The sequence below is a fragment of the Trichomycterus rosablanca genome, chromosome 11 (genome assembly GCF_030014385.1).
Source record: "Trichomycterus rosablanca isolate fTriRos1 chromosome 11, fTriRos1.hap1, whole genome shotgun sequence".
NCBI classification, from domain to species: Eukaryota; Metazoa; Chordata; class Actinopteri; order Siluriformes; family Trichomycteridae; genus Trichomycterus; species Trichomycterus rosablanca.
Genome location: NC_085998.1, coordinates 27,260,946 through 27,271,682, shown reverse-complemented (window position 1 = coordinate 27,271,682; position 10,737 = coordinate 27,260,946). Strand labels below are relative to the sequence as shown.

At 39.2% G+C, this 10,737-nt stretch overlaps 1 protein-coding gene across 1 annotated transcript in view; it reads left to right on the top strand.

The window, feature by feature from the left end:
* Positions 1 to 1,464: 1,464 nt before the first annotated feature.
* hydin (HYDIN axonemal central pair apparatus protein) overlaps positions 1,465 to 10,737 on the top strand; it is a 262,192-nt gene continuing 252,919 nt past the window's right edge. The window contains exons 1-2 of the mRNA XM_063004123.1: positions 1,465 to 1,520; positions 9,789 to 9,954. Of these exons, the coding sequence (XP_062860193.1) occupies positions 9,817 to 9,954 (138 nt within the window). The 5' untranslated portion in view covers positions 1,465 to 1,520; positions 9,789 to 9,816. The remainder of the gene's footprint in view (positions 1,521 to 9,788; positions 9,955 to 10,737) is intronic.

Here is a 10,737-nt window from a genome sequence, read left to right as displayed (position 1 = left end):
AAAGGTATTATTTAGGTGGTGGATCATTTTCAGCACTGCAGTGACACTGACATGGTCAAGTCAAGTCTACTTTATTTATATAGCGCTTTTTACAATAGACATTGTCTCAAAGCAACTTTACAAAATCCAGGACCAACAGATACAAAAACCCCTGTTGAGCAAGCCGAGGGCGACAGTGGCAAGGAAAAACTCCCTGAAAATTACAGGAAGAAACCTTGAGAGGAACCAGACTCAGCAGGGCCCATCCTTCTTGGGTGGTCTGGAGGATACTTTAAATAAATACACGATTTACACAAAGCATACAAACACAGAATTAAATGATCTAAAAGTTATAACTGGTAATAAATACTGTAGATAAATAAATAAATAAATAATAATAGAGTTGCTATTCGCTCTAGTCTTCAATAAAGTCTGTAGTGAGTTCTGTGTACATGGTGGTGGTGTGTTAGTGTGTGTTGTGCTGGTATGAGTGGATAAGACACAGCAGCACTGCTGGAGTTTTTAAATACTGTGTCCACTCACTGTCCACTCTATTATACACTCCTACCTAGTAGGTCCACATTGTAGATGTAAAGTCAGAGATGATTGCTCATCTTTTGCTGCTGTTTGAATTGGTCATCTTCTAGACCTTCATCTGTGGTCACAGGACGCTGCCCACAGGGCACTGTTGGTTGGATATATTTAGTTGGTGGACTATTCTCAGTCCAGCAGTGACAGTGAGGTGTTTAAAAACTCCATCAGCGCTGCTGTGTCTTATTCACTCATACCAGCACAACACACACTAACACACCACCACCATGTCAGTGTCACTGCAGTGCTGAGAATGACCCACGACCCAAATAATACCTATTGTGTGGTGGTCCTGTGGGGGTCCTGACCATTGTAAAACAGGGTGAAAGCAGGCTAAAAAAGTATGTAGAGAAATAGATGGACTACAGTCAGTAATTGTAGAACTTCAAAGCGCTTCTATATGGTAAGTGGAGCTGATAAAATGGACAGTGAGTGTAGAAACAAGGAGGTGGTTATAATGTTATGGCCGATCAGTGTATATCACTGTACTGTAAGTCGCTTTGGCCGAAAATGTAAATGTGTTGTAGCCATAAAGCTTTTACCATATAAGCCAAACATACTTTACTAAAGGGACTCTTTATTGGGAGCTTTATTAATTGGGTTTCAATGGCCGATCAAGCACATACACAACTGTCATACACAATGACAAACATCAACTTAAATATTAAATAAAATAAACCTTATTGTACAATGTAATTCTATGTGTGGAGGATTGCGCATGCGCAGAACAATGAACATTGCCAGTGTTTTACGTTGCCACGGCGAAGACGCGACTCTGCACGCGCCTCGCCCATCTGGTACCTAGTTAACACTATTGTCCAATCATGACGCAACGCTCAATCCCTGAGCCAATCACAGGGCCCAGGGTATCAGAACGGGTCGGCCTGGTGCCATGGCAACCACCAAGCCAAGAGTGTTTTGAGAAAAGTAAGCGGGTTGAACGCTCGTCTGTAAGTAACTTTAAACATTTAAAACTAACACTTTGTAGTTTTGTTTATGTTTAAAATAAACTCTTATAACAATAAAACAAATATTAGGTGGATAATGAAACAATATTTACATTAGCTCGTATGCTAATGTACTCTGGTTGAGTGAAAACGTTATATGCAGTAAGATCAAAGTGTTGTGTACATACAGTATTATTTACTTTTATATTAGGGTACAAATGTCTCTTTTAAAAACAAAGAGGGGAGAAGCAGCTTTTAACTATTTATTTTATGTGTGTGAATATAATTAATAAAGAAGTAGTGTTCACTGTATTAAACACAATGGGCTGGATTAATGTCACTTCATTACAGCTATACAATATCAAACAAACTGGGCCCAAATAGACTAGTTAATAGATTCTACTATAAAAATGTTTAAAAAAATGTTGTAAATGGTAAAAAATTGTCAAACATAAAGTTGGAAATAAGGCTAAATTAGAATAATGTATATTGTGAATAAAAGTATTTTAATTAAATACAATAGTGTAAAAAAAACCCCTAAATGTATGTAGTATGTTCAAATGATTTGAACCATTTGGTGCCGGCAATTGGTTTATTCTGACAAAAACAAACATGTCATTATAAAGAAAATGTCATTTATTTTGTGGTAGGTTTTGTGACAGACTGCGATTTTAGTTTTTCTGTATTATATATTATATTATATATGATATTATTATATACAGTGGTACCTTGAAACTCAACGTCAATTGGTTCTAGGTGTGGCATTGAGTTTAAAAGACGTTGAGTTTTACGGTATTTTTGGTTTGCATGGTTCCAGGGAACTGCATATATTTTAGGCTAATGTAAAATAATGGGGTTATTTTTGACACTTATACACTGAAAATAACACAAATATAATTTAAAAACACTAAAATACAATTGGGGCAGTCCAGGTCCTTTCTGTGCGGAGTTTTCATGTTCTCCCCGTGTTTGTGTGGGTTTCCTTTGGGAGCTCTGGTCTCCTCCCACAGTCCAAAAACATGCAGTCAGGTTAATTGGAGACACTGAATTGCCCTATAGGTGAATGGGTGTGTGTGTATGTGTGTCTGCCCTGCGATTGACTGGCGCCCCGTCCAGGGTATTACTGTGTGCCTTGCGCCCATTGAAAAGCTGGGATAGGCTCCAGCACCCAACCCCCCAATTCTAATAAAGGCAATATTATTATTATTATTATTATTATTATTATTACTATTACTTTTAATAATATTATTAATAATAATAATAATAATAATAATAATAAAAACAATATACACCTACCAGGCATAACATTATGAGCACTGACAGGTGAAGTAAATGACACTGATTATCTCTTCATCACGGCACCTGTTAGTGGGTGGGATATATTAGGCAGTGAGTGAACATTTTATCCTCAAAGTTGATGTGTTAGAAGCAGGAAAAATGGACAAGCGTAAGGATTTGAGTGAGTTTGACAAGGGCCAAATTGCCAAATGGCTAGACGACTGGGTCGGTGCATTTCCAAAACTGCAGCTCTTGTGGGGTGCTCCCGGTCTGCAGTGGTCAGTATCTATCAAAAGTGGTCCAAGGAAGGAAAAGTGGTAAACCGGCAACAGGGTCATGGACGGCCAAGGCTCACTGATGGACGTGGGGAGCGAAGGCTGGCTCGTGTACTGTAGCTCAAATGGCTGAAGAAGTTAATGCTGGTTCTGATAGAAAGGTGTCAGAATACACAGTGCATCACAGTTTGTTGTGTATGGGGCTGCATAGCCACAGACCAGTCAGTGAGGAAGGTGGTCATAATGTTATGCCTGATTGGTGTAAGTACATAGAATATACAACGTTTTAATTTCACCATGTATATAATGAAGGTTTTGAGGACTATAAGCTTAACAAAATGACTCAATATATGATGGAATCAGTACACGTGAAACAGTTGCAATAAATATAGTTTTTATTGTTTTTTTAATGTTTAAGTATTGCACAATTACCCTTAACAAATATAATGATGTTTGCAAACTCCCCTGTACAACTGTACAACAAACCCTGTACGCTTTGTTGTTGAAAAGTGGATGACTTTAAATATCTTTGTTTCCAGTTTGCTTATAATGTTGGTTTAGCAACTGACCTAAAGTACAGTATTTTCCTGGAATCCACATACCTGGAATCCAGTGTTTTAATTATTGCTCTTAAATCTTCTTTCTCGACTGTCTATAGAGGAATCGTGTTCTTGCATATGTGGATTGTTACTGCGTTTGTAATGTCGTTGTTTGCGACAGTCGTGGCTCGACAAACCATACGGTATATAGTGTTTTAGTCTGTTCTAAACTGCCGACACGGCTCATTTTTTTGGCAGGTTGTTCTGGTGCATATTTGGTCTTCCTCTAGTCATCTTCCACCTGTTTTTTTTCCCACCACATCAAGGAAGACTCTCATCTTTTAACACTGTCATGCTAATGCTACCTGGCTAACTCCTGAGCTGTATCTAATCTGCACAACGCTCCATAGTGCTTTTAGCGGTGAACAATATTATATATATATATATATATATATATATATATATATATATATATATAATGCGTTTTCCTCCCATTTTCTCCCAATTTTTAGTGTAGTCAATTTGTCTTCCGCTGCCTGGGATCCTCGATTTTTTGCAGTTGAGGAGGGTGTACTGCTGCTCACGCTTCCTCCGACCCGCGCGCAGCCCTTAACAGAACCCTTTTCCACGCATGCACTCTGCACAGGCGCCTCTATCTGCCAATCAGGGTCCTTACACAGCATCTACACAGCCCGCCCACACTTATTCTGGTCATCCGTCCCTGCAGGCGCTGCCAATTATGCCTGGGAAATTGCGCCAAGCTGACCGGTGGCAACAGCAAGTTCAGAATCTCGGCGCTGGTGTGCTAGCGGAATATCCCGCTGCGCCACCTGGACGCCTGGTATGGCAGTATTTGAAAAATTCATACAGTATGAGGAATCAAAGCCGGTATACCGAATGCACCGTCATACCGCCCAGCACTATTCTTAGTGGTATGATTACCAGATTTGAGTTACACAAGCACAAAGAAAACTGCGAAAAGGTTTTCTAGATATCTCTAAAATTGATGTGTATTATTATAGATAACAAAATAATTTAAATAAAAGCATTTAAAATAATGTACTAAAAATATACTATATAAATAATGCAGTACAAATGGTGCTTTTCTAAAATGTGACAAAAATAGGAATTTATAAGAACGCCCTACTGCATTGTTACTTGTTTGTGTATATATACATTGGAGATCTGGCATTTGCTCCCAGCAGCTGTAGCTGATTTGCACCTGTCTTTAGAATGTGGTAGAAATAAGGTGCTTAACCTAATGCTGCTAATTGTCCAAATCTTAGGAAATTCACTGGAGTATCTCTTGTCAAATCGCTTTGCTGTCATTGCTTTGCGATGGTTGGCTGCACAGATGGGTGAGCTTTTCCCAGGGCTGTCTGTCTTGTGTCGTCTGTAGCAGACTAGCCCCAGATAAAGCAATTCCAGTCATGATGTTGTCACTACAGCTTATTCTTTGTCTTCCTCATCTTTTGAGTCCTTCCAGAAATCCTGTCATAACATTGCCTTCAATGTTGTCATGTGGGTGCCTCATCACATACAGGAAGAAATGTAACTTGCTGGACTTAAAGTGGTTTAGTAGCTCCTTTTCTATTCTGGCCATCTTGTAAACTTGCTCAACGTGGGCATTATCTTTCCTCATGAGATTTTCAGCAGTTTTCTGATGCACTTGTTCTGAAAAGCCTAAATGCATCTTTCTTTATATATTTTCAGTGTTCAGGCTTCACATCCATTTGTGGCTACTGACCAGGGCAAGGCTTTTATCACCTGTAGCTTGGTGATAGTGCTAATTAACTTGTTTTTCCATATCCTTGTCAATTTAACCGTCTCCACTATTGGCATTTTTGACTTTACTAGCACATTTTGAAGTATTTGATACTCTACTTCTCATTAACCATTCCCCCTCCACCATAATCTCCAGTATTTCTTCAGTGTTCATCATCACTTTTGTGCTTGCTGCATTTATCAGCATGTTATTTTTCTTTGCAGCCCTCTCAATACGACAGACCAGCTCCTGTAGTTCTTCTGGTGATGTGATAATACAATAATACTGTACAATATTACAATTGTCAGCACACTTGAAATTGCTAATGTTTTTTTTTTTTTTTACCAATAATGAATCCTCTGGCAAATCTGATCACTTGTTCTCCAAGGATGTTAGACATAGTGAGACGTTACATCCTTGTCAGACTCACTTTCTCACACTGGACCATGCTGTAATTGGCTCTTCTGACAGCAGCATGTTGTTGATTATACAGATTCATCAGTATGTGAAGGTATATCCAATGAGCCAATTTCTTTAGTTCCACTTGACTTTCTACTTTTTAAGAAGAACTAAAAATTTAAATATGCATGAGGAAGGAAGGTGTTAATGTTTGTTTGTTTATTAGGTTTATAACGTCATGTTTTACACACTTTGGTTACATTCATGACAGGAACGGTAGTTACTCATTACACAAGGTTCATCAGTTCACAAGGTTATATCGAACACAGTCATGGACAATTTTGTATCTCCAATTTACCTCACTTGCATGTCTTTAGACTGTGGGAGGAAACCGGAGCACCCGGAGTAAACCCACGCAGACACTGGGAGAACATGCAAACTCCACACAGAAAGGACTCGGACCACCCCACCTTAGGAGGAAGGTGTTAAATATACCTTTTTATGTACATGCTGTGTAAACTGTGCCTTTGGCATCATGCACCAATTTTATATAGCACATGCAAGGTTATATCTGTGCAAAATGTTGCCAGACCTTGCCCTAAAAATGACAAACAGCTTGAAACATGTACAGGGGTTGGACAAAATAACTGAAACACCTGTCATTTTAGTGTGGGAGGTTTCATGGCTAAATTGGACCAGTCTGGTGGCCAATCTTCATTAATTGCACATTGCACCAGTAAGAGCAGAGTGTGAAGGTTCAATTAGCAGGGTAAGAGCACAGTTTTGCTCAAAATATTGCAATGCACACAACATTATGGGTGACATACCAGAGTTCAAAAGAGGACAAATTGTTGGTGCACGTCTTGCTGGCGCATCTGTGACCAAGACAGCAAGTCTTTGTGATGTATCAAGAGCCACGGTATCCAGGGTAATGTCAGCATACCACCAAGAAGGACAAACCACATCCAACAGGATTAACTGTGGACGCAAGAGGAAGCTGTCTGAAAGGGATGTTCGGGTGCTAACCCGGATTGTATCCAAAAAACATAAAACCACGGCTGCCCAAATCACGGCAGAATTAAATGTGCACCTCAACTCTCCTGTTTCCACCAGAACTGTCCGTCGGGAGCTCCACAGGGTCGATATACACGGCCGGGCTGCTATAGCCAAACCTTTGGTCACTCGTGCCAATGCCAAACGTCGGTTTCAATGGTGCAAGGAGCGCAAATCTTGGGCTGTGGACAATGTGAAACATGTATTGTTCTCTGATGAGTCCACCTTTACTGTTTTCCCCACATCCGGGAGAGTTACGGTGTGGAGAAGCCCCAAAGAAGCGTACCACCCAGACTGTTGCATGCCCAGAGTGAAGCATGGGGGTGGATCAGTGATGGTTTGGGCTGCCATATCATGGCATTCCCTTGGCCCAATACTTGTGCTAGATGGGCGCGTCACTGCCAAAGACTACCGAACCATTCTGGAGGACCATGTGCATCCAATGGCGGTGCCGTGTATCAGGATGACAATGCACCAATACACACAGCAAGACTGGTGAAAGATTGGTTTGATGAACATGAAAGTGAAGTTGAACATCTCCCATGGCCTGCACAGTCACCAGATCTAAATATTATTGAGCCACTTTGGGGTGTTTTGGAGAAGCGAGTCAGGAAACGTTTTCCTCCACCAGCATCACGTAGTGACCTGGCCACTATCCTGCAAGAAGAATGGCTTAAAATCCTTCTGACCACTGTGCAGGACTTGTATATGTCATTTCCAAGACGAATTGACGCTGTATTGGCCGCAAAAGGAGGCCCTACACCATACTAATAAATTATTGTGGTCTAAAACCAGGTGTTTCAGTTATTTTGTCCAACCCCTGTAGATCAGTATGTAAGGAACTAATTTATAAACTGTATTTATGAAGTTGTAATTGGGAAGTAATAGTACAATCATCATGAACAATTCACAGAAAGATTTGCTTTTTTCATTTTTAAACCTTGTCTGAAAGAGAGGTTATAAATACTTTATAGTTTATAGAAAGAAGTTAGGCTACCTCCAAATATCAGACTAATAATAATAGAAACACTAAACACTAATACTGCGCAGCATCTTGAATCTTGAATCTTTTCTCAGTTGTAATAAATGCAATATTATTATTATTACTACTATTACTATTAATAATATTAATATAATATAATAACAATATACATCGACTAAACATAACATTATGACCACTGACAGGTGAAGTGAATAACACTGATTATCTCTTCATCACGGCACCTGTTAGTGGGTGGGATATATTTGGCAGCAAGTGAACATTTTTTTCCTCAAATTTGATGGAGTTATGCGAGTTTGACAAGCGCCAAATTGTGATGGCTGGACGGTCAGAGCATCTCCAAAACTGCAGCTCTTGTGGGGTGTTCCTCGTCTGCAGTGGTCAGTATCTATCAAAAGTGGTCCAATAAAGGAACAGTGGTAAACCAACGACAGGTTCATGGGCGGCGAAGGCTCATTGATGCACGTGGGGAGCGAAGGCTCCGATCCAACAGACGAGCTACTGTAGCTCAAATTGCTGAAGAAGTTAATGCTGGTTCTGATAGAATAGTCAGAATACACAGTGCATCACAGTTTGTTGCATATGGGGCAGCAAAAGGGAGACCAACACAATAATAGCAAGGTGGTCATAATGTTATCCCTGATCGGTGTACATGTAGTTCATATTACACAATTATATTTTTAAAAACATTAGAACATTTTTCTTTCACCATACCTGTATTACTTCATTGATTGACAGTTGCGGAACGGCAATGGCTCTCAGCTTCAGCTAACAGTATAACCATAAATAATGGATTAATCACACAACAGACTCCTTCTTATGTTTTATTTGTTTAAACAGCACTTTGTTACATAACTTACCACAGCTTACGTAACAGAAAACGCTTATCAATGAAAATGATTTATAATGCATTTTAAGAGAATGCTATTATTGAAATAAAGAGCTCAGATGTTCTATATGTCATAGACCAGAGAAAGTTATCTAAATTAGAGTAATGAGTATAAATATACATTGCTTTACATACTGCAATTAAAGTAATGAATATGAATATGCACTAATCAGCCATAATAATAAAACCACCTCCTTGTTTCTACACTCACTGTCCATTTTATCAGCTCCAGTTACGATGTAGAAACACTTTGTAGTTCTACAATTACTGACTATAGTCCATCTGTTTCTCTACAATTCTTTTAGCCTGCTTTTACCCTGTTCTTTAATGGTCAGGACCACCACAAGACCACCACAGAGCAGGTATTATTTAGGTGGTGGATCATTGTCAGCACTGCAGTGACACTGACATGGTGGTGGTGTGTTAGTGTGTGTTGTGCTGGTATGAGTGGATCAGACACAGCAGCGCTGCTGGAGTTTTTAAATACTGTGTCCACTCACTGTCCACTCTGTTAGACATTCCTACCTAGTTGGTCCACCTTGTAGATGTAAAGTCAGAGACGATCACTCATATATTGCTGCTGTTGGAGTCGGTCATCTTCTAGACCTTCATCAGTGGTCACAGGACGCTGTTGGCTGGATATTTTTGGTTGGTGGACTATACTCAGACCAGCAGTGACAGTGAGGTGTTTACAAACTCCAGCAGCGCTGCTGTGTCTTATCCACTCATACCAACTCAACACACACTAACACACCACCAGTGTCAGTGTCACTGCAGTACTGAGAATGACCCACCACCCAAATAATACCTACTCTGTAGTGGTCATGGGAGAGTCCTGACCATTAAAGAACAGCATGAAATGGGGGTAACAAAGCATGCAGAGCAACAGATGGACTACAGTCAGTAATTGTAGAAACTGCAAAGTGGAGCTGATAAAATGGACAGGAGGTGGTTTTAATGTTATGGCTGATTGGTGCACATTGGTTTAAATACTGAAAAGGAATTAATAATCAATTTACAAATTTGAATGAATGAATTATATTGTAACGTCAGCCTGCACCTTTTATAAACAGGCCAAGAAGAAAGGTGATTCTAAGATTTATGATGCTGACCTCTAGGATACAAGCTAACCACTCAACTCTACAAAGCTTGCCACTAAAGATGACAGAAAGCTTCAAAATTAAAGTAGTTGCACCAAGAAATCCCAAACTGGTGAAACAGGAGGATGATAATAAAAAGGTGAGTCTGTTCAATTCAGTAAGTACAATTCTTTTGTATCTGGAGCACTGACTGTAGAATGAACGTCACAGGGTGTAGAAAAACACATACTGTGAATGCCTTCATGAAGTGAAAGTATCAGAACTTTTACATGATAATGTACTTTCACTTGAAAAATGTATTGTTTATTATTTAAGTATTCATTTTCGCTGTTAACATTTACTCTAAAGGTAATTTGATGACACAGTAATCCCAAAAAAATGAGTTAGAATGTCACATCCATAATGCTGGCCCATAATTGCCCACACACATACATTAGCACAACCCAGTAGAATTGATTTGAGATTAGATAAAACTGCATTGCTTTTGTTGTCCTTGCATTATCTAAAGGGCTACATTTGGAGCATGCATATACAGCAACTGACAGTTATTAAAAATTAACCATATTTTCCTCTGCATTATTCATTTATATTTGACTTAAACATCATTTTTGTTTCTGACCTTGCAGTCTAGTAAGTGCACTATAATGTAACGTTTGATAGACTGATGAAAATATACAGTGTGTGTGGCCAGATCATACAGTGGGGTCAAAAAGTATTTAGTCAGCCACTGATTGTGCAGGTTCTCCTACTTAGAAAGATGAGAGAGGTCTGTAATTTTCATCATAGGTACACTTCAACTATGAGAGACAAAATGAGAAAAAAAATCCAGGAAATCACATTGTAGGATTTTTAAAGAATTTATTTGTAAATTATGGTGGAAAATAAGTATTTGGTCAATAACAAACAAGCAAGATTTCTGGCT